The sequence below is a fragment of the Diadema antillarum genome, unplaced genomic scaffold (assembly GCF_040938485.1).
Source record: "Diadema antillarum isolate AM-2024a unplaced genomic scaffold, OU_Dant_1.0 scf00000139, whole genome shotgun sequence".
NCBI classification, from domain to species: domain Eukaryota; kingdom Metazoa; phylum Echinodermata; class Echinoidea; order Diadematoida; family Diadematidae; genus Diadema; species Diadema antillarum.
The window spans coordinates 285,115-309,866 of NW_027271028.1; the positions used below are offsets into that span (position 1 = coordinate 285,115).

A 24,752-nucleotide genomic window follows, 5' to 3' on the forward strand; every position below is an offset into this window, starting at 1 on the left:
ATCGAAGAATGCGTTGCCCATTCTATTAACACACTAATAAACTAATAATGGTCACCGCTCTATTCCCAAACCCCATTATTACTTTATGCGCAATGCGTGGTAAAAGCTGTTGCTAAGCAGTGAGGCGATGAATGCAGCGGCAGGAGAGATACGGACATACATTTTGAAGTGAGCAATATAAAAATGTCATATCGTTATTGTTATAGCCCCATTAACATCACCATCCAAACGCTACCACCGCCGTATTCATTGTCCTTCACTATTAGTGGTCTGAAACTTTAGTATTCTGACACATCATCTGTTACCTTGGAGCCACTATCATTGTTATTATCACTATATACAGGGCCGGCGCAGTGTTTTCAAAAGTGTGGGGGCCCACTTCCGGGTTTCATGAGCTAACAAGCAAAAAAAAAAAAAAAAAGGTCCTCAGCTCATTCTCTCCCCTCCCATTTCAGTGCCACTTACGCACTTCCGGGTTGAAAAAAGTGGGGGGGGGGGCAAAGTGATGACACCTTATGTATTCCTTTGTTTGGTACACAAAAAGTGTGGGGGCCCGAGCCCCCATGGCCCCCACGGCTACGCCGCCCCTGATATATCATTATTGTCACCTCAATGTCCACACATAATCTTGTTGGTGTCAGTTTCTTCACACCTCTGTTTGTAATAGTGGTCCGATATATCTTTTAGCAACTTGGTTGCCATTATTACTATTATCATGATATCATTTCTTTTCTGAATTCTCCATACCAATGCCTATGCATTTGGGGGTTACTTTCGCTTGGGTTATAAGTAATTGCTTATGATAGTTTCGCATTTCGCATTGATAAAATTGTATTCATGTTATCAAAGTGTCAAAGAAGGTTTGCAGGGAATATAATTGTTTATGTACAGTGTGTTATTGGTTTAACAATCACTCGATTGTTTTGTCATTATCATTGTCGTTAACATTTACCTTAAATTAATTGAAGAAAAGCATCTGCAAACAACAACAACTACTACAAAAACAGGCTCAGTACACCCCGTAACTATATATACGCTTACCTTCAAGTTCATATCAACAAGTTCTGTCCACACGATGCTTATACCACGTTTGGGGTTCCCCCACCTCCGCAGTCTGTCGATAGAGCGCTAATACTGAGATACCTCGTGGATTTGGATAGCTATCTTCGAGTTAACTTGAAGTTACTGGTTAGGTATATCAACGAGTGCGTCTACAATGTGCTTAACTACGAGTCTATCCTCGAAAATAGCTATCCTCGAGGTTAAAGGACAAGTTCAGCTTCATAAACATAAGGATTGAGAGAATGTAGCAATATTAGTAGAACACATCATTGAAAGTTTGAGGAAAATCAGACAATCCGTTCAAAAGTTATGAATTTTTGAAGTTTTTGTGCAGTACCCGCTGGATGAGAAGACTACTGCAGTGTATGAATAACTTAGATGTCACATGCGTCCAACAATATAAGGAAAATATAAAGAGAATTTCACAAAATTCCATCTTTTGAAAAAAGTACACATTCCCCTGACTCGTTACCGACAAATGTTATGGGTAATATTATTCCCCCTGCCTTTAGAAAGAGGCAAGTCAAGTGCTCTTTTATTATGCGAAAAAAGTGAAAATATGTTGAATTTTCTTTTACATTTTCTTTATACTGTTGTACGCATATGACTCACAAGCTGTAGTAGTCTCCTCATCCAGCGGTTCCAACACAAAAATGTAAAAAATTCATAACTTTTGCATCGATTGTCCAATTTTCCTCAAACTTTCACTGATGTGTTCTACTAATATTGTTGCATTTTCTCAATCCTTATGTTTATGAAGGTGAACTTGTCCTTTAAGGATCACCGTCTGTATAATCATTATGCAAATGTGATATGGTCACAAAGAATGAACGCCCTAAATCACATTACATCTTCACTCTGGTTTCACTCTCATTGTGTTCGCATCAAAAGATTGATCGTTATCACATTTTTCTCTTACACACACACACACACACACACATATATATATATATATATATGAGAGAGACAGAGAGAGGGAGAGAGAGAGAGAGAGAGAGAGAGAGAGAGAGAAAGAAATTAGACTAGAGGCGGACGTTGCTCTCGATCTTGTTCTCCCTTTTAATCGAGCTTTCGGCCTGGTGTCATCAGGCCTTCATCAGGATCTACCAACAAAACAATAATATTAGCTAAATGGCATAATGTGCCATGATATACATGTATAACGTAATGTCCTATAACCAATCTTGTGAAGTATTACCTTTACATTCACAAATCAATCATGTAATTCAGCAAATATATATATATATATATATATATATATATATATATATATATAAACATATATATATACATATATATATATATATATGTGTGTGTGTGTGCGTGTGTGTGTTTGTGTGTAAATGGTAAAATATGAAGATCTTGAATGCAGAAACAAATGCAAGCTATTTCTATTTTTTATGTAAGGTCATCTTCAAATAACCAAGGAAAATGCAATCTTTGTAATGACACTGAACTCTTTAAATATAACAAGATATTAGAAATAAGATTTCAAAATAAGTTATTAACCATACATTTTAATTTTTCTTTGTTTTTTAGGAGATTAAATCTGAAGTATTTCAAATTTATGAACGTGTGTGAATTTGCTTTTGCATCGAGCTCTTCATATAATTCCTTCACGTCAGCGCATTGCACAAAATAATGATGTCATTAGTGAATGATGACTTTTTTAAAGGGACGGTTGCCATAGCTCCCTGATTGCTGCAACGATGATGTCATTAAAGATTTACGCGTAAGCCACCAGGGGAGTCTTGAGACTGTGAAATAGTCGTTTGATTTGTATAATGTGAATTCCATTGTGATTAATACCACTGTTTTGTTAATACAATAATCTTCAATTTCAGAGTGTGAGCTATCTTTTCGGTCATTATGTCGTATTTTATTAAATCACCATTCTTGGATGAAAACACGAATTGAAGAAAAGTTTTACAACAAGAATTAAAACAATCAAGTTTGAGCCTTTCTGCTTGTTATTTTTTTTTGCATCATTTCTTGTGCTTTAAAGTCAACTCGAAGCTAGAGTGGGCTTTCCCCTTCAGTTGATGAAAATCTGTTTTGAAATGGCTGAGATAAAAAAAAAAGTAGAACAAAGTAATTCTGATAAAAGGTAGGTCCTACCTCTAATATAAGCATCGTTTTGTGAGGGATATGTCATAATTTCAAAACCAACTTTCATCAAATAATCTTTGAACCCGTTTTCATATTTCATAACAGGTTTCTCATCAACTCAAAAAATCATCATCAAAAACATTGGAAACCCTGGAGCCCCATCTCAACCGAAACTGTATTATGCCTTTAAAGCAGCGAGAGCAGATGAACTGTGCGGGACTTGGTATCGATGTCATCTAACTCTGTCAGTGCGATGAGAGAGGCGACCGCACTGGGATGATGGGAGATGGATAACACAATGATTGCTGATGTTATCATAGTTATTATTATACTGTTTATGACCGATATAGTCTGTGGTGATTATAAGATATGATTGTTGTCATAGTTGCATTTGATTGATAGTTACATATTAGAGTTATAATATCTCACCAATAACAATGTTATTGATAATAACAGTTCAAACAACACCAGTGTTTATCTGGCATGTATATATGATTGCAATCGTTACAGGATTAATTAGAAACACAAAGAATTGCAGTAATATAATATTGATACAACATCTACTACTGCTACAACAACAACAAATGATGATAATAATAATGATAATGATAATAATAATAATGATAATAATAATAATAATAATAATAATAATAATAAGAAGAAGAAGAAGAAGAAGAAGAAGAAGAATGATAATAACAATAATAAGAATACGAATACACGTGTAATCATAATGACAGAAATCATTACGGTTATTATCATCCTTATAAACATTCTTATCATTGGAAAATCATAGGGAATTGATCTGCAAAGATAGTCTTTATTAAAGACATTAACATAAAAGATTATTAACATCCAAAGAGTACAAGGAAGACATATTACACATCAGAGGTAAAACGTCTATGAAAGCAAAGGATATTCACACTTTAGGCAGGGTTCGAATCTCATCTTCATAATATCAGGAGTGAAAAGATTTTATATCTATCACATCTCATTACACCTGTCATCATACCATTCCTTTGTATTGTCATCATTATATAGGCCTATACGTTATGTGCTTTCACGCTAATATGATATGATCACTGCGTAATAGATGACATTTGAGATGGATATCAGAATGGCTGCTGATGTTAAAAACAGTTGATTTAATGTTGGCAACCTATATTTTCTGTTGAAAATCTAGAAACTGATTGCCATCATGGTTGAATTTGGTATTACCATCACTATAAACTTATATGCTTACTCCCTAACATATCATACCACGTAATATTCAAACAAAAATCCAGGAAAATGCAGTTTTACAACAAGAGTTCTTTTATGTAGGCCCAATAACTTTTCCCATTCCCTTTGATTCCCAATATTTCTGTATGATTAGCAATATTTCATTTGCATCTGTCTCCAGTAAGAGACGTCAGATGTATTGTAGTTATTATTTCGCTTTATCTTCATTTGAGAGATATGAATACAGATTTATCAGATATTGATAGTATGATTTGTTGTTCCAATACCCTTCCTACAGCAAATCAAACCGAGATAACTATACCAAAATAATCTTTGTACATCAGTCCTGGCATTTAAAAATTGATTCATTCATGCATTGTCAGTGTAACGAGAAGTACCCTCCCCCCCCCCCTTGTAGCCCCACCCTCAGTCTCCCCAGCCCTGCCTTTCCCTAAAGAGTTAGCTGCGTGTCTAGCATAGCCCAGGGGCAATATGATCGTTCCTCGTCGCACATCGTGGAGAGGTGAAGTAAACTTCCTTCTGATTTCTCCCGTCTCTTATACACCTCCAATGTGATATACACACATCAGGGTCTACTCCGTATATGATTGTTTGTGTGTGAGTGTGTGTGTGTGTGTGTGTGTGTGTGTGTGTGTGTGTGTGTGTGTGTGTGCGTACATATGTGTCATGACTGCAAACCAATTTTATTATTCTAAATTCCAGCCTATCTGCCCCTGTGCACTTTCAAGCACTTGCACGCACATTCACCACCATCACACATCAGAGTTTATTTTCCCCTGCTATCTTCGCAGCAGAATTTGTATTGTTACGAATTTAATACGTCCCTACCTCTTCCTCGGGCCGGCCATCTTTTCAAGCAATGCTTACAATGGCGGCCCTCTGCATTATCGCTTCTTAAATACAATATTGTTATTGTAATCCCTGCTGCATAGACATGCATACTGTAATATTGTATCATTAATATCCTTTTATATCGTTGTTTATGCAAGTCAAACGACTCTGTTTCAAATATACTTTCAATGTTTCCCATGTTCATGATTATGTAATTTATGTATATATTGATTTGCAGAAAATAAAGTATCTATCAAACAATGACTGTATTTCTACATCTAAAAACACACGTGAAATACGCATTGCGAATATGAAAATCACTTCAAGAAAATTTCAATGGAGGATTTATTGTGCAGTACTAAACTAAAAGCTTATTGAACAAGAGCAAATCCCTGCAATAAAACCCAAGTGAGACCTGCATACAAGTTATAATTGGCATTGATCATATTTCAAAAAGCTTTAGATCTATAGGTAAGTGGTAAGCGTGAAATTCGTACGTTTTGAAAACAAAAACAAAAATGAGAAAGTTTACAACTGACTGATTGCTCCAAACTGCATTTTTTTGACAGTCGCTCTCTGCAATAGTTCATGATATTTTCTAAATGATTTCTAGTTAAATAGAATTCTCATGACCACAGCCTGTTTGCTTGTAAAGTGCTTCAGATGTACGTAAGTCCACAAGAAGTCAGTCAAAGACTTGACTAGGAATATTTCATTGGTTAAAGCGTGCATACGCCACAGCCTGCAGAGTTCCCACGTAGTAAAGCAGTTTGAGGTTTGGCGCGCCGGAAGATAAAAGCGCGGGAATAGAAGACTAGGGTAGAATGCACCGCAGAAAGTGCAGAAGAGATGGATTGGGTACTCTCCGCTGTCCCTTGGTAGTTCTACCGCATCTGACATGAAATATTGCGCATTTATTTTTGGAAGATCTGGAGGCAAACTATGCTATTCCCCTGCCTGATGGAAGACTACTTTCAGTGGGGCTAAGCGATGTGTAAGAGACCGCTGGTACTAAACTGCACCGGGGTGGTAAATGCCGTTAGAGAGGAGACAGGAATTTCTATCCAAACATGACAGTGATAGTTCAGTATCGTCATTCTTTTTGACCTTTGACATTAGTTAGGCGGACACTGATTGGTTTATGTTTGGCCACTGTTCGGTAACTGGATCAGGTCTTCTTATTCATCGACTGCACCACGGGACTGTGGACCTACCATTGCCTATTGACTATGATCGCTTATTGGAATCTACTATCAACCGGTTTCATTGCGAAGACCTCGGGAAATATTACATTGAGTGAATGTGGGTTGACAAATGATTCGGCATGTCCGGCAAAGGTAAGTAGATGACGTCATAATGCTTTTGCTTCATGTGGCAGGTTTTCAGTTTGGATTTACTTAAGTCTGATGTACTGCTGTTGATGTTTATCCCCACTCAAGAGGTTTGACAATACATTAGTATGTGGAGCCGGATTTTTCAATTCGTTAGACATTATGCTAGTAGAATGCACAATATCTTTTCATAGTCTCTGGGAGTTATGATGTCATTGCGTTCATTTCCCCTTCATGTGTCCGATATATTAGACATGTAAACTTTGTATGCAAATCTTCGGTGAAAGTTGACTGTTTAATAGCAGTGAGCTCTCTCAGCTGCATTTGCGCATTACGCCATCGCATCGGCTTTCAATACTGGAGATTTTATTCCTTCATGCACCTGATGTGATAAACCTGAATACATTTGGGTGAGCAAAGTGACACAAAAAAAGGTATTTGGAACTTCTCCTTGTGTCGAGGGCTTAAAGTGTAACGTAATCGCAAAATAGGAATATCTAACCTCCTGTTTCAGACATTATAAGGCAGTAATAACTTGAAATAGGTATAAGGCAAAGATTAAGATTGTGTTTAACAAGGGGAGGCAAACATTTAGTATGTCATGACTTGTTCAAAGTGTCGCGTCAAACGGAATTTATATCTACTTTAGATGTGAATATGTCACCTAGTATAGTTATGACTATATTCCTAATTTGATCAATGCAACTGAAATTTTGTGCGCAACTCTTCAGCGCAACATAGCTGGCATGGTGTAAGTGGCATAGATAGCGTGAGTACGTGCACCTGATTTCTTTCACAGCTATAGTTACGCACCTCTGATAACTTTAGTGGTATACCTTATGTCCTCAAGTATCGTTTACATGAATGAAAGAATAAAGAAGATTAAATGCTCTACAATTCTGTTCCAAACATTTAGAACACGCAAACATCAGAGCACACACACGTACCTCTGGAGTTCGTAACCTTTGTCTAGACATATGTGTATGTATCTGTCTGTGTATATAAACGAATGAATATGTATATACATTCATACATACATACATACATAATATACTTCAAATTCATGAAATTCTTCCGTCGAGATGTTTTCATTGCAACTGATTGCCAAATTGCCCTACATCGACGTAAATAAGCACTGAATTGATCAGTGTTTTAGTAGTAGCCATGATAAAAAATCATAGGCGTACATACTCGAGTAGGATTCGAATCTACGACCTCCTGATCACCGGACAGGCGCCATCTCCACTAGACCACCGAGCTTTCGCCCGACAGCAAGTGTTGGTTCTAATCCTTATAGCATGCAGCGGGTACTGCGTGGAGTATGTACGCCCATGATTTTTTATCATGGCTACTACTAAAACACTGATCAAATCAGTGCTTATTTACGTCGATGTAGGGCAATTTGGCAATCAGTTGCAATATTATACTTCATATGGATGTGAATGAAACACAAACTGATGAGGATGAGGTTGATTATCACAACATTCCTCGCTATCTAAAACAGCAGACCCAAGAGATGATCTGTTAAGAAAATGTTCGTTGTTTGTTTGGTTTTGTCAGCTTTTCTTTCGGGACTTAAACATTACATGCTATTAGCTCTTCAGTAGCCCGGAGGCCCCCTCCATTAAAACAAGTAAGCAAACAAACAAACAAACAAACAAACAAAAAAGCAAAACACAAACACGCACGACAAAAACAAAACACAGAGAATTGAAGGGCTTGCTTCCAAAAGGCGCTAAATCCTTTGATAAAAAATGATGGATTTGGCGCCATTTCGAACCAAGCTCTTCAAATGTATATTTGATATAAAACATACTGAGCATTATATAACACAATCTCCATTGTGGTATTCTTGTACTTTAAAGTACACCCACTACACTACAAAAACGCTCTATTGATTCAATATGGAATTATGGTATACTCTGTATTACTAATATTTTTTTCTCTTTTCTTTTAAATCGTTCAGGCAGAATATTGGAAAAGGGGGGGGGAAGGTAGTAAAAGATCTAAAGTTCGGTATATATTTATTCCTGTCTTTGACTCCATAATAACAGTAATAATAAAAAAGAATTCCATTGTATCTTTTAAAGCGCCTCAGCTCCAATATAACAGCTGAAAATAAAAAATGCGCACCCACAAACGCAAAGATGGACAACATGGGCGCGGTTTAAAAAGAAAAACAAAACTAAACACAGGGACAATTGGAGACATTTGGTACTGGGTTTGTATGTGATGGTCCCAAACACACTTTATCAGTTGTCAATGAAGCAAAAGCCCGTGGCACTGCTGCAGATATGGTCCAGAGGTATGGGAAAATAAGCAACTTACGATTTTATCAAAATTTAGAATTCTGTGAGTAGAGCATAAACTTCTTCTTCAAAGTAAGTAACACAATTAGATCAGACCTTTGAACATGATTATACAAGCAATGAAAGGAAGCTACTTCTCTAATTCAATGTTATGCTGCAATCTCTATAATAGTGTTTTGAAGCTTGCCGAGAATATTTCTATATCGATATGTTTCTATATATATACCGTTTTATGACCAGGCATGTATTTCAAGCACTGTTACAATTTATCACCAATGATGCTGTATCATAATCTTTCTCATCACTGAAATTTAAAGAAATCTAAGCTTTTTGCATATTAAATCCTTTGTATAGCTTTTCCGTTTTGCAAAATTGAGACAACAAAAATACAAAATCATCTGTAAAATGATAGCATTTTTACCACAAGCGATTACGTCAAGTGGATTATGACTTATAGCATCTTCCTCTATAACGCAATACTTCCCAAAGCCCACTCTGTAGAGCCCTATGATCCCCTTTCCCCGGTGTTCTTTAACTAGAATCGAAATGAAGAAAAAGGAGGAAATAAACAGAAACTACATTTGTAATCCCTTTTGAGCTATTCCCCATTGTTACATAGGAGTATATGGCTGTAACGCAAAACGTGGCAACTGAGCACTCTAAAGCTATTGACAGTGTGGTGTCATACATGTTAACACTCATACAGTCATAGAAACACAGTATGCGTTGTTATACAGTATCATCATAAACGTTATGATCTGTGTTGAGGAGTATATAGTGGGGGCGGGGAAGGGGGAGGGGAGGGGGCTCGATCAGTTTCTCAAGACCTTTTCAGGGGTAAGCCACCTTATAGAGAGATGGCTTGGAGTGGCATCGAGCTTCTTATGACGTCACGTCCTGATATAGCGCAATCAATAGCATCGCCTAGTCTGTACTCCAGACATCGATAACTGAAATAGAAGCTTTGAAAGTCGTGATCATTGCCATGCATTCTCGAAGACTTATTGAGATGCAGGAAGGATGACGATGAATTCAATTCAATTCAATTCAATTCAATTCAATTCAATTCAATTCAATTCAATTCAATTCAATTCAATTCAATTCAATTCAGTTCAATTATTTTCATTCTTCTTTTTCCAACAAAACATAAAACATAATAAATCAGGAAATATATCATAAACATAAGCGTTCTACTTTGCAACGGATAAATGATACAGATAAAGATATGCATGCATACTAGCAAAAAATACAAAGTTATGCTTCAGTTGAGAAAAAAAAAATTGAGAGGTCCACTGAAAAGCAAGCATGTATATTTTAAACCACTCAATAGTATGATTGTATCCATGCTAATATAAGAATATACATACATGTATGTACATCTTACACCTATTTATGCATGTAGAGCTATCAATGTATTTCTTCTTTTCTCTCTATCTATTTATGTAGGGCTACTTATATAAAAATAATGTGTTTGAATACATAAGTCTGAATGCAAAAACAGACAAACGCCATTTTCAAAGTTTATTTAAGGTCATCATCAAAATAGAGGAAAAATAACCTTTTCATTGATACTACGCTTGTTACATGACAAGAAATATTTTTCAAGATATTATGAGAATTCCTTTGTTTTTTTCTGCAGATTCAATCCCATGATATCTCAAGTTAATCAAATGGATATGTCAGTTTTTGCATTATTCTTTTTTGATGTATGTTTATTTATGTTCATATTCATGTTGTTTACTTCAGCTTTATAGTTTAACATTAAAAACTGGTACGCTTGAGTGAGGGAGGACTAACATCAAATTCATGATATCAGTCCGACAGTCTAGGATGTCTGAGACTAGCTAAGATGGTTGCTATAAGAATGACACGTTACCCGTGTGACGTGTCGATTACGGACTAACACCGTTCCCCTCTCTCACTCACTCCGTGAGTCTCTTAAGGTATGTGATGGTGAAAAGTGCGGAGGTGCTCTTAACTTGAAAGGGGGGGGGGCGTCCTCGAGTGTGCCCCCTGAAACATACCTTAGTAAACCTTACATTTTCCCTCTCTTCTATGCTTTTTAGCAATATCAAAAAGACTTGTTACAAGGGCGTCGGAAGCGGGGGGGGGGGGAGGCAGGGCAGGACTTGCCCCCTCCCCAAATAATTTTTTTGAGGGGGGCAAAGCGAGTTTTTGCCCCCCCCCCCCCCCCTGCTCCCTTTAACAAATAATTAATCAATCATTTAAAGGCCAAAATGAACAATGAAGGTACTTTTCTTGTCTAAAAGTTGTTAATTTCATAACTGAAAATGCAAAATATTCGCCCCTAACGGGGTGAAAATCATAATTCATTATTAATATACATTATAATATCTACACGCTAATATTTACTTATGAGTAAATTTAGTGCATATATAGATGGTAGCCTCGCGTCCTCGAGTGTGCCCCTGAAACATACCTTTAGTAAACCTTACATTTTCCCTTTCTTCTATGCTTTTTAGTAATATAAGAATGATTTGTATTGCTCGAACAATGCGATCACGTTTAAGCTTTTAATGAATACATTTCAGACGAATGGCAAAGTGAAAGTGGCTCGCTCGCTCTGCCCGTACATATATAGTAAAATGAACAATTTCCATAAGTTATGGTGATAGTCCTTCGCAGTGATGTTTGTATTACTACGTTAAATTCCCTAGAAATTTGAATTAAAATGTTCTGTAAAGGCGACTTTTACACTCTGGTTTTTTTTTTAAGTCCCTACCGTGATACCCCCCTCCAACACCCCCCCCCCCCCCTGCTCGGTCGCTTCGCTCCCTCGCCGAGGATCTCACACCATCACATAAAAATGTACCCCCCATATCATCTTATAATCATAGTCCTTCGCACTAAATTCTTTTCACCATGTTTAATTTCCTAGAAATTTGCTTTTAAATGCTCTATAAGCGCGACCTTTGCACTCTGTTTGTACAAAAAGTCCCTACCGTGGGAGGGGGGGGGGGGGTATCCCCCTCCCACACCCTCCCCCTGTTCGGTCGCTTCGCTCCCTCGCCGAGGATCTTACACCGCCACATAAATGTACCCCCGTATGTTATAATCATAGTCCTTCGTATTATTTTTTTCCACTATGAGTAATTTCCTAGAAATTTGCTTTTAAATGCTTTATAAATGCGACTTTTGTACTCTGTTTTTATGAAAAGTCCCTACCGTGGTACCCCCGCTCGGCTGCTTCGTTCCCTCGCGGAGGATTTCACACCGTTACATAATGTGCCCCCGTCGAGATTTTGCCCCCCCCCCCCCCCCCCCCTCCAAACCAAAAGTGTTCCGGCGCGCTTGCTTGTATACGCATGCATCGATGGAGATGACAATGTAAAAAGAATCATCACAATTATTTTGAAGCTTCTGTTTGTTGAATTTATGTTGAAAGGAAATTAACTTGAACTTGAACTAAAACTTAACATGCTTGATAAGAGTAGCATAGAAGTAGAAGTAGCAGCAGCAGGAGTAGTAGTATTAGAAGTAGTAGAAGTAGTAGTAATATTGGTAGTAGAAATGGAAGTGACATCTTGAAAGTAATCACAATGAATATAACATTTATACTAATGAATAACAATGAATACATGAAAAATGTGCACTGTTTTATTCACTCAAGGTATCGCACAGTACAGTATCAGCAGTACTTTAAACACACAGACACAAACGTCATCATCATTACGCCATCACATACCGCACTCACTTACGCACACACACTCACATATTGTGGTGTTTGATACCAACAACCTGGAAATTATGTTTCACAAATGTGTATCAACTTTGAGTAATAGTCATGAGTTTTAGAATCATATTGAGTTATAGAAAGGAGGAGATGAATTTATATGTAATAACTAAACTATTATGATCATACGAAGGATGGTAAGCAAAGCCTAACTGAGATGAATACCTTGCCAAGAAAAGAAAACGGAAAGGCTTTTATGCTCACTGTTTTTATTCTGATATCTCTTCGGGGAACTATGAAGTCAAAAACTTCTCTCTTTTTTTAGAAAGTTCAAATATTAGTCTGCTAAATTTTTGTTCATTTCCTGGAAATAAGAACAACATAGCTCAAATAAACATAGAAGCCAAGGTTACAGTCAATAATAACTTTTTCATATCAAAAGTTTGAAATGTTTTGATTCTTTGACGATTTCGGCTGTTGTGATGGCAATAACAGTAAGTGACATTGTTAAAAAGTCTGTTTTGAAACAAAGACTATGATTATTAGAAATCAACAAAGCCTTGTCATCTCTGAATATGGTGTCAAATTCTTCTTCATTCACGGCAGCAGTGGATGATAAAAGCCTAAGATACATAATGATGATGATGATCTGATGATACTACTACTACTATTACTACTACTGTATGTACTCCTACTACTACTACTACTACTACTACTACTAGTAGTAGTAACTACTACTACTACTACTACTACTCCTACTCCTACTACTACTACTACTACTACTACTACTACTACCTACTACTACTACTACTACTACTACTACTAATAATAATAATACTGATGATGATGATAATAATAATAATGATAACAATAATAATAACAATAATGATAACAATAACAATAATAATAATAATAATAATAATAATAAGAAGAAGAAGAAGAAGAAGAAGAAGAATGGTAATAATAATGATGATATCATAATCACATTCAATATTGATTTGTTTTGTTACCTTCGATCACAATAATTTACATGTTAATTTGTGAAGGTCATTTTAAGCGTGTCGAAGCCAATAGAAACTAACGATTCGCCAGTACTTGCCTATAGTGTGTTTCGTGTTGCCAATCAATGATTTAATGCTAAATGCGCTATTAACGTGGCATAAAATATACTATCTACCATGGACTGGCTCTCTGTATTCTTTAGTATAGCTGCGACAGAGCCTCACTCGTGGAAGTATGGCCCTACTCTGCTCTCCGCAAAAGTGCGTCGTTTTTTTTTTTTAATTCATTTTCAAGGTAGGAATAAGGCCCTCCAATATTCTACACTTTATATGACCTGAAGAAATAAAGGCAATAGACAACTCGATTTTCTTCACATTTCGTCAGGAACGAAAAGGTGGATGTCATAATTGAGAAGCCGATTCCATGCTACACTGCAAAAACAGTGGTGTTAGATTTAACACCACTGGTGTTGAATCTAACACCGGCCGAACTTCAATAAAGGACCACACCATCTGGTGTTGAAGTAACACCGTCTCTGGTGTTAAAATATCCAACACCCATGGGTGTTAAAGGGTGTAAAAATATACCAACACCAGCCTCGGTGTTTTTTCAACACTTAAGAGAGTGTTAAGAAGTTGACACCATAATGGTGTTCATTTGACATCCCAACACCAGTTATGGTGTAAGTTCAACACCCGTGGTGTTACAATATACCAACACCAGCTTTGGTGTTGCTTAGATTATTGATAAGTTGACACCACTTTGGTGTTCTTTTGACACCCTTTAACACCAATGACGGTGTAACTTCAACACTATTTGTTGTTAGAATCTATACCCCAACACCTGTCATGGTGTTATTCTAACACTTCAAAGTGTTATAAGTTTGCATTATTTGGTGTTTATTTGACACCACAGAAGTGTTGATTCAACGCTTCAGAGTGAGAAATAAATTCCAAGTGATGCCAACTTATTAACAATTTGAAGTGTCGATACCTCGACATCATTTCACACTCTCCACATTCAATCGCACAAAATAACACAGTAATGTAAGTAGGTGAAAGACAGTCACGTGCTACTAGGTTGATCAAAATATTTAATAAATTCTGTCTGTCACAACAAAACACAATAATTCTATTACATGTAATGAAAGCCTCATCTCTACAATATAAGTATCAAAATGGAATACCTTTGACCCTGTCAGTTGGTTCTTTGATTATCTATGCAAATGAGATCCATTATGGCTATTGTAGGCTAAAATATCAAATTTAAATACTCACTCCGAATACCTTTGGCCTTCTTGGCACTATCAAGTTGAATTTTCAAATGAAATTGATACTAGTATTATATCTTCTTGGCTCTATCATTCAAATGTTCAAATTGAATTGCCTACTCAGCTGTATAATTCAAATATTCAACATAGATCATCCAGTCTGGTTGTAAAATGTTAACATAAAAAAAAAAAATTATACTCTTTCTTTTGATCAATGCTATTGCAAGTGATGATACAAGCATGTGAAATTCGGATCATTTAAATATTCAAATGACACACATAAGGCCTTCTTGGGCCAATATTTTCAACTCGAACTGGATGTAATTGATACCCCCACCTAAAACTTAGAGAGTTAGCTCAATTCATGATATTCTTGTATGCCTTTTGTTGAAAAAAAAGTACAATGTAACAAAAGTTGTTACCATAGCAAGATTACTCAACAGTGAGATCAGTGTGCGACTCATTTTAAGATTACACTGGTTACATGAGCGAAACCTCAAGTCAAATGCTAGAAAACTGAGGGAGCTCACCCAATTCACAGTATTTTTGTTTGATTTTCATTTTAAAAGATGGTTGCCATTACATTAGCACTCTGTTCAATATTTCAGGCCAGATGCTCAGAAACTGAGGGAGATTGCATAATCAACTGTTGTGTAAGTTTTTAATTTGAAAATGTCACTGCCATGATAACACTTTCTTTGACCGATACAAAAGATGACATTTGCACATTAGCGCACTACAGTGGTCACGTGCCAAATTTCAAGTCAAATGCCTAAAACATGAGGGAGTTATGAGTCAATCACAATATCTTCGATTGCTTTGTATTAAAAAAAAAAATTTAGCATGGCAACGCATTGTTTAACATTGACGAGAAAAGTGTTTTTGCACATCTAGAATTTATCTTGTCACAATATATAGGTGTCATATCTCAAGGTTATTGCTAAAAATTGAGAGAGTAAGCTCAATCCACTTGTAGTTCATACGATTCTCATTACAAAATACCATTAACTTGACAACATACTATTTGACAATGACGAAAAATAAAATTAGCACAGGTACATAATACAGTGGTCACATGTGCCAAATTTAAAGTCAAATGCTCAAAATCTGAGGAAGTTAGCTGAATCCACATCGTACTTGTGGATGATTTGTATGAAGATGCTGTTGCCATGGAAAACGGATTTATGACCCCCATAAAAAAGTGTCTTGCACGATAACATATTATCATAGTGACCACATGTATCAAATTCAAATTTAAATGCTAAAAAAAAAAGAAACTAAGAGAGCAGCGTGATCCACACAATTTTGTATGATTTGTTTAAAAACTGCAATTGCCATGGCAACAGATTTCTGGACAATCGAATTTCAACAGAATTGATTTAAAAACTGAGTAGCTTGATCCACATTCTGTATTTGTAATCTTTATGAAAATTTGATGTTACCATGGTAATGCATTACTCCATACTGACACATGTAAACTAGGACATGTAAAAATTACAAGGTCGTTGTTCAATGTCCTCTGGACTAAAGGTAATCACCTCCTCATCAAAAACTGTCATCGACTAATGGAGAGTACTGCTTCATCAACTGTATACAACTTGTATCATCAGTCTCTATCTCGGTTCCTCCATAGAACTGGACTTGGAGTATCTTCACAGTTTCATTGTCACAATGATGATTCTTCAAGTGTCTTCTAAAACCATTGAACGAATCAAATTATGTCCGTACACAGGCCCCCTGGGCGCAATTTATTGTTTGTCCATCACTCAGTCCATGTTCGTATGGCAAACAGTGAAAAAAAAGCAGTTTCAGTGGGAACTCTAAAGAATGCATCACTTCATTATCTATTTGAAAGTTTAGATCTCGGTTCACGAACTCGGGGTAATTCCAAATGTCCAAAGGTTGATGAGAGGTTTTGCATACCGTAGACAAAACACATATTTAATGTGCTTTGAACAATGTGTCGAAGGCACTCTGAATGATATCACCAGGGCAGGGTAGTACCAAGTGGTCAACAATGAAGTAATATCGGTACACATGTATGTTATCCTTCTGACGTCCTCTGTCAAGCAAGCTGCATCTTCTGATCTTCAAGCAAGCAAGCTGCATCAAGAGCTGCATCTTCTTCTGCTTTCCCTCTTCAAGTGGTGATCAAAACTAGCATCAGGCTGAAAATGTAAGGAAACAATGAAAAACAAACAGACATTGTATGAATCTATTACAAATAAAAACTAGACAAATTTGACTGTGACCTTTATTTCGATTCCATAATGCAATTTGATAGACTCAGTCATACATAGGCTTAACACATTTTATTCACATTTATGATTATTTTAACAGATTTCAAGCTATCACACACACGGAGGGATGGACTACTCAAAACCATAACAATTCAGGCACCACTTCTTGGCAGAGGATAATAAATGGATCTTATTCCATTTTACTTAAAGATCACTATAATTTCACAATTAAAACTCACTTATACCTATTTTTTCTTAAAGAAGCTTTGAAATTTATCACTTTTCTCTTATTCGTGACTGATCAAAAAGCAACTTCAAAATTTCAGCCTACATATGGGGAAGACAATCTTTAAAGTTCAAGGATCGACTTTGAAGCATTCACGAGTAAAGTTCTCGTCGACATCAGGACATAACCCTGACAAAGGCAAGTGCGAAAAAATATTCACAACATCAAAAAAAAAAAAAGTTAACCTGTGAAACATTGAAAAGCAAGTGATCTTAATAAATTACATAGTCCAACAACACAAAAAACCCCAGAAAATTTCCCTTGACCTCTAATTTCTTTTCTAATACAAAAACAGATCATAGAAAGTAGAAAATGGAAAATCAATTAAACTCGTAAAAATCAATTTCATTTTCAGAATACCAAAGTACTGTGAGTTCTAATTGCCTGTCCAAAATGACTCATAAAGGCTTGTTCAGATACGATGAGCCAAACTCCGGCAACATTTTAGTGCACAAATCAATGCGATATGAGATGGTAAAAAACAAACAAATAAACAGATCAAAATGCAACAAAACAAAACAAAAACAGTGAGGCAAGAGGAATATATTTTGCCACACAGTGGCAAGAAGTTATGGTGCAATCAAGCTCAAAAGTAAGTGAAGATACAATGTCATGAGTTTATCTTTATCTTATTTTTTTTTTTTGAGTCCTGTGCATTCATTAACATAATGAAAGTGGCGTGGTTCGGCGCACCATATCTGAACACTAAAAATGTCAGGGGGTTTGTCGCATCATATTTGAACAAACCTTATAGTCATGTAGACTTACCTTTTGAAATCGGATAAGGTAGTCTATAGCCAAAGCCACAGCAATCTTGCACAATCCTTGCGCCCTGGTTCACAGGTGGAAGCAGATAGAGTACAAGAAGGATTTGCAGGTTACTTACATTCTATGCTGTGTTGTAAGAAATGCATGTTATATACAATATATTCTACGACTCATTAACAAAGTATCCAGGTATCAACAGAAATTATCAGTGAATTGCACTGCATAATCAGGGAGCATTAAGTAAAACATATGATCCTTCATGTAGGATGAACCCATGGGTTGTTGTGTGACTTCTTTAAAAAAAAACAAGAAAAAACAACTCTTCTTTATTTCATCAGCATCTCCAAAATAACAAAATTACATTACATATTGATTTGTGACTGTGAACTTTTATACAATGTATTACAATTGAGTTTGGTGAAATCCATTCATCTGCCTTTGAAAAATCAAAGTCACAAGATATTTCCTGCATCATTTTTTTTTCATAATGAAGGGCTCCTGACCCTTGATTATTGACCTCATGACTCTTATCGACTCCAGGGAAACCTTTGATAAAATGTATTGTCAGATGCAAAGATTTCAGCTACTTATAACAGTTGTCACCAATGACAAGTTTTGTGGAACGCCCCCTGGATTTACATAGCCTTACCAAGTTTCATTCACAGATGATTGTTTTCAACTTGCGGCATGATACGCAAGAAACGATATTGGATGGATAGACATCTAGAACATAAAACCTATATAAAAAACCCATATAGTATTGTGCATACCCTGACTGCTACCAGGTCTGGTGGTACACTATTTGATGATTGCTCCAAGTCTCATGAATCCACATCAGTTTTTCGCATGTGTTCTCCCAGCAATCTCAACAGCTTGACTGTGGTTTCTGAAGGCTTTCCTCTTGCTAGCTTGACAAGACCTTCCACCAAAAACTGGCCACTGCTCAAAAAAGCTTGGCATCGTTGCCTGGGAGAAGGAGTGAGAAGTACTGTTCAACCTGCAAGTGTAAGGACCATGAACATACATAATTATCAAGTGGCTACAAGTCCACAAACTGTCAAACTGGTGCGCAAGGTGTGATGCACTGGCTTAGGATTCAAAGTACTGAACATCCACATAACTGCACTGGTGTATTTACTGTATACAAGTGCATGAAACAGATTTATCTTGTGTGCATGAAAGATTTGATCAGAACTGCAGAAAACAAAGGGTTTTGTTCAGGTGGCTTCAGATTAATTCAGTCGGTGATTCTATTATATATACCTACTTGAGATATGCTCATAATTTCAAGTTCGTTTTAATTAGCCACCGGGGGGGGGGGGGGGGGGGGGGGGGGGGCAATAATATCCTGCTTCCAGGTATTCATCATCTTTATGCAGTGTACATTTATGCAAATATTATTTGAGGAGAAATGGAAAAATCAAATGCCATTTTGCAATTGATCTACTCATTTTCAAGGTTTTTTAGATAGATAATAAAAGGTCTTTTTGCAATTCTGTCATTTTCAAGATTCTCATGTGCACTATTGCCAATATCATTAAGTGTGGCAATGACATAAGTATGGGGAAGAGGCATATTCCAGAAGGGATTTTTTTTTTTTCAAGAGATTATTTCAACAAATACTACCATCAAAGTAGACGTATATTCCCTTACCTGAATCATGAAAAAAGCAATACATGTATTCCATTTTGACTCATTTGTGAAATTTAGGATCAGTTCTCAGACAGAGAACAACTGCCAGTTATTAATATGGGCTGTGATTCTGTTTCTCGCTACCCTTGAACTCGCACCTTACAATTAGATCTAGAGTCTAGAGTCTTAACATGGACTCGGTGGAAATACCGGTTTTACATGCATGTGACGTCATCAACTTTATAAGAGCATATTCTTATATAATGTAAATTTGTAAGCGGTTAGCAAACTCATAAATAGTAGTACTCATATTAGAAACTAGTTAGTAGATTCTAACGTAAGATCCACGCGCAAACACTAGCGTCCTATATAGGCCCCTACGTTCCTACGTGTACACTGTAGCTACTGAAAACATCACGTAACCTGTTGTGATAAACAAAAATCGGGTCGGGAGAACCCCCCACCCAGCCCCTTTAATCGGGTATTTACGCTCTTTTTAGAGCGATATTTGCTACTAGTACCTAGTACTAATTTAAACCTAACAGTTTGGACCTAGAACAGTTACAGTAGGCCCTACAAAAAATATAGTAGGCCTAGGGGCCTACCAGTATACCTACGAACATGTACAAACCTACGAACATGTACACACAAACATTGTTCGAACTTCGTCTTCGTGCACGTCAGTGCGGGTAGGACCTAATGATTTGCGCGCTAACAAAGATCCGCACCAGAGCCTCAGAGGTAAGAAAACTACATCAATAACAATACAAAATGCCACAGAACCTTTTATATTTAAAATTTGATGATATTTTTAAAATGCAATTATTGGACAAAGGAACCCTCAGCGAAATTCGGACTCAATGCACCGCTGTTGACAGCGCGTTGGTGTTATGGCCTATTATGTATGGCAAACACTATAGGCTACATGTACTTAGTATGCTGCGCTACATAGTATACTATAGTATTACGTGCGTGCAAAGACAAAGTTGTCTATAATATGCGATGAAATCCGTGAAAATCATGCACATCGTTTATGATAGAAAATAACTGGTACAGGAAATAATTACCTTAAAAAATACTTATCCCCGCTGACAGACTTAGCAAAGTCACCATCATAGATTCAATGTCATTTTTAGCCCCAGACGACATCGAAAACCTGACTATCGCGATGACAGACGTTGACGACTCCGCGCCACAGCAACAAATTTCAGGCATTGGCATGTGTAACCAATGAGATCATCGGACTGCGAACACGTGACTTTCTCTGTTGGACAACTAACACCGATACGGTGTTATTAGTGAAAACCCCCTTTTCATGACAAAAGTATAACACCACTTGGGTGTCATTTTAACACCGAGAATCTAACACCCAATGAATTAGAGAATGTTGGTGTTAAATTAACACCGAAGGGTGTCAAATTGTGTCAATTTAACACCAAATTTAACACCCACAGTTTGACACCCGGTTGGTGTTACACTTTTAACACCGCATTTTTTGCAGTGTAGTGTAAATATTCGAAAATAATGGGCTGATTGAAATGGAGTGTGTGCCTGAATGGAAACTGATATGTGAGCGAGGAGGGGGAGTCAAACAAGGTGTAATACTGCCCTCACACGGCTACTACTCTCTTCAATGTATAGTAACTGAGCGTTCAGGGTCACAGAAGTGTAAGAGTTCTGTGTTCAGGGTACGTGAATCATGTCATAACTTAAGTCTGCGTATTATGGTTGTAAGTAGTTTTCCCAAGGTTCGTTAATCCGAAAAAGAATACAAATAATACAAATACAGTGATATATATAATCATATATTGGTACTGTACAAAGTAACAAAATAATCGCATATTTTTGACACAAGTATCAAATGGAATTAAACCCTTTCTGTGTGCTACGACTTTTGAAATGGAAATCAAAACTCGAAATTTAATACCTGGCATTTCACTCATCAAATTGATAACAATCAAGGTGAAAAAAAAATGTACATCGAAAAAGAGTGCTTTCATAGCTAAAACTGTATTATAGCCCACTCCCCCAGCTGCAGGGTGTGCACGTTACGAGTTCGACAACCACGAATCATACAGCCCACGAGTCATATAGCCCACGAGTCAAAAAGCCCATGAGTTCGATACTAGGCACTCAAGGTCCACGAGACCGACACATTACGTATCAAATATCAATTCGTTTGCTGTATGACTCTGTTGCAGCTATCCGAAGCTGCCCCTCCTATCCCTGTACTTTCTGCATAGGGCCTACACAAACAATTATTCGCACTCACACACATTATCTCACACACACACACTTTCAGCCGAAATGGAAATACAATTTATGAAGACGACCACAAAAGACGTCTAAGAAATAGTATGAAATAAATTCTTCAGCTATCTTTAGTATACCCGCTGATAAACACTATGACAATGTTTTGCGTGATATCATTTTCTTTTCTTCCGACAATAAGTCACTACCGCACAAAAAACATTGGGAGATATGTTTGATAAATTCAGACTAGTGTGGAACTTCGGTGAAAAGGATGGTTTGTTTACGGCCACACGTCAGGCAGTCTGCAAATTAATATTTGAGACGAGAGATTTACTGCCATGCTTATCACTACTTCAAAACCATCCTTCAAAACTATCTCATTAAGTGATAACTGACAGCAGCAAGGTACGAGTCATTCTTGTGACAGAAATTTTCTCCAGTGAACATATTTCAGAATCCATCTAGACATTGGTGTAGATACTGACGGATAGAAAACATTTCACCCTCTTGTATTTTTAGGTGCTAACTGGGAACATACAAGGATAGATTACACCAGCAAAAATGTTGACTTCTTTCAATCACGGTAGGCAATCTTAATGTACAAAAGGAGATAAATCGATGTTCACGGTAATGTTAAAAATCATTATTATAACAATCGTTCTTTTAAATACCATTAATGGGTGTCTGTATCCCACTGTGTAAGAGAAGAAAAGATAGGTAAAAGAGTAAAGCGAAGAAGACAATTTGGTGAGACAGGGGATGGGGGGGGGGGTGAGAGCGTTTTTTTTTTTATTTCTGTCAAGGAGAGGACTACCAAGACCCCTTACAAGGGCGGATCCAGGAATTTCGTAAAGGGGGGGGGGGAGGAGGGGGCGCAAAGCAGTTTATATTTCTGATGCCACTTCCCAGTTTTGATCAGCTGTAAAGCAAAATAACAAGAAGAAGAAGAAGAAGAACAACAACAACAACAACGCAAGTGCAAATATTTGCAAATGTCCTCGTTTCTCGAACCACTTCAGGGTTTCATCAGCTGACAAGCAAAAAATAAAAAATAAAATGAAATAAAAAAAGATTGCTAAAGGGGGGGTGCACTCACCCTCTTTCATTTTTTTCTTTTTATTTCTTTTTCAAGAAAACGAAATAAAAGGGGGCGCACGCCAGGTGCACCCCCCCCCCCCCGATCCGCCACTGCCATAGAAAGCTATTCCCAATCATAAGCGTGGATGAGAAGGGCTGGGCTTGGATTAACGTCGTCAATTAATAGAATTAGTCGGAAGTGCTCTGTCCATCTTTAAAACATGTAGCTATATCTATTGTAGCTTCATGTTTAAAGCATTATATACACCCACGTACACTCACAAGCATAAAAGAAATTATAGTCCTGGCAAATCAAAATTGTCTACAGGATATAGAACCAATAAACGAGACAGAGTCTCGTATTTCACAACCCGGAATCACTGATCGGATTTCGAGGTGATCCCCCAATCTCTCCCCCGCTGTCTCCCTCTCTTCCTCTCTCTTATGGGGAAAAAAAGGGGGAAACATTACTATAAGAAAGGGAAACCCCCAATTGGTATCATATGACCACCACGGATGTTATTATATGAGACACTACGTTTCCTCCTGTAATTCCATGTTGAATCCGATAATAATCTTGACTCATTAAGCCTATTAACCAAAGATAATTGCAATAATTTTTATTGCCAGCTTAAATTTCCGGTCGTCCTATTCTGTCTAATTGCTATATTAACTTTATTTTATTCATTTCACTTCATTCATTTCATTTCTAGCAAAAGCACAATTACAGTATGATATTTTACATAATAAGATTGAGTGCAGCACACATATCAAGATGAACCCGTTAAGGTTGATAATGTTTAACTGTCTGTTTTCTTTTTATACTAAGTTTATCTTTCCACAAATGTACTTGTATGCAAAAAATAAAAAATAAAAAATAAAAAATAATCATCTTGATTTGATTTGATTTGATTTGCTTTATTGGTTCCTGTGTTATCATTGTACATGTAGGCCTACATACATGTACATGTATATATACATTGTTGGTTCCATACATACCGTATACATAAACATCGGTCTTTAACCGTCTTTAAACACAGTACATATCGGAAAAATAGGAGAGAGGAATGGTCTTCTGATTTCTGTCTTCTTGTCATTTTGTTACGTGAGAAGAATAAAATTTGAACTTCTCTACGAACTGCATGATTTTTTTTTTATTCATGCAAACAGCCGTTTCATACAAGAAATCCACCCTGTTGGCGCACCTTTTTCTTAATAGGTATTTCATATGATCAAACTAAGTAAATAACTGCCTATTACAATTATCGTTTCATAATTACAAACATACACACACACGCACACAATACAATACAATACAATACAATACAATACAATACTATACAATACAACACAATACGATCAGATCGTTTATATAACGCTCATACACAGTCAATGAATGGTTTCACAGGAAATTACAACAAAATTCAGTAACAGATTGGCATTAAAAAGAAAAGTCTTCTTCTTCAAGACATCAAGGGATGGGAAAATGCGGACGAATCGTGGTAGATCGCTTATTTAATAGTGATTGTGAGAATAATGTACAAAATAATGTACAAAAATATGATGACAACGACAATAAATAATGTACAAAAATACGATGATGACGGCAATAAATACTGTACAAAAATATGATGATAACGACAATAAAA

General features: G+C 36.7%; 1 protein-coding gene across 1 annotated transcript in view; it reads left to right on the forward strand.

Moving 5' to 3' along the window:
* The first annotated feature begins 6,477 nt into the window (after positions 1–6,477).
* LOC139721116 (protein Obscurin-like) overlaps positions 6,478–24,752 on the forward strand; it is a 150,253-nt gene continuing 131,978 nt past the window's right edge. Inside the window, exon 1 of the mRNA XM_071632447.1 lies at positions 6,478–6,578. Coding sequence (XP_071488548.1) covers positions 6,566–6,578 — 13 coding nt within the window. The 5' untranslated portion in view covers positions 6,478–6,565. The remainder of the gene's footprint in view (positions 6,579–24,752) is intronic.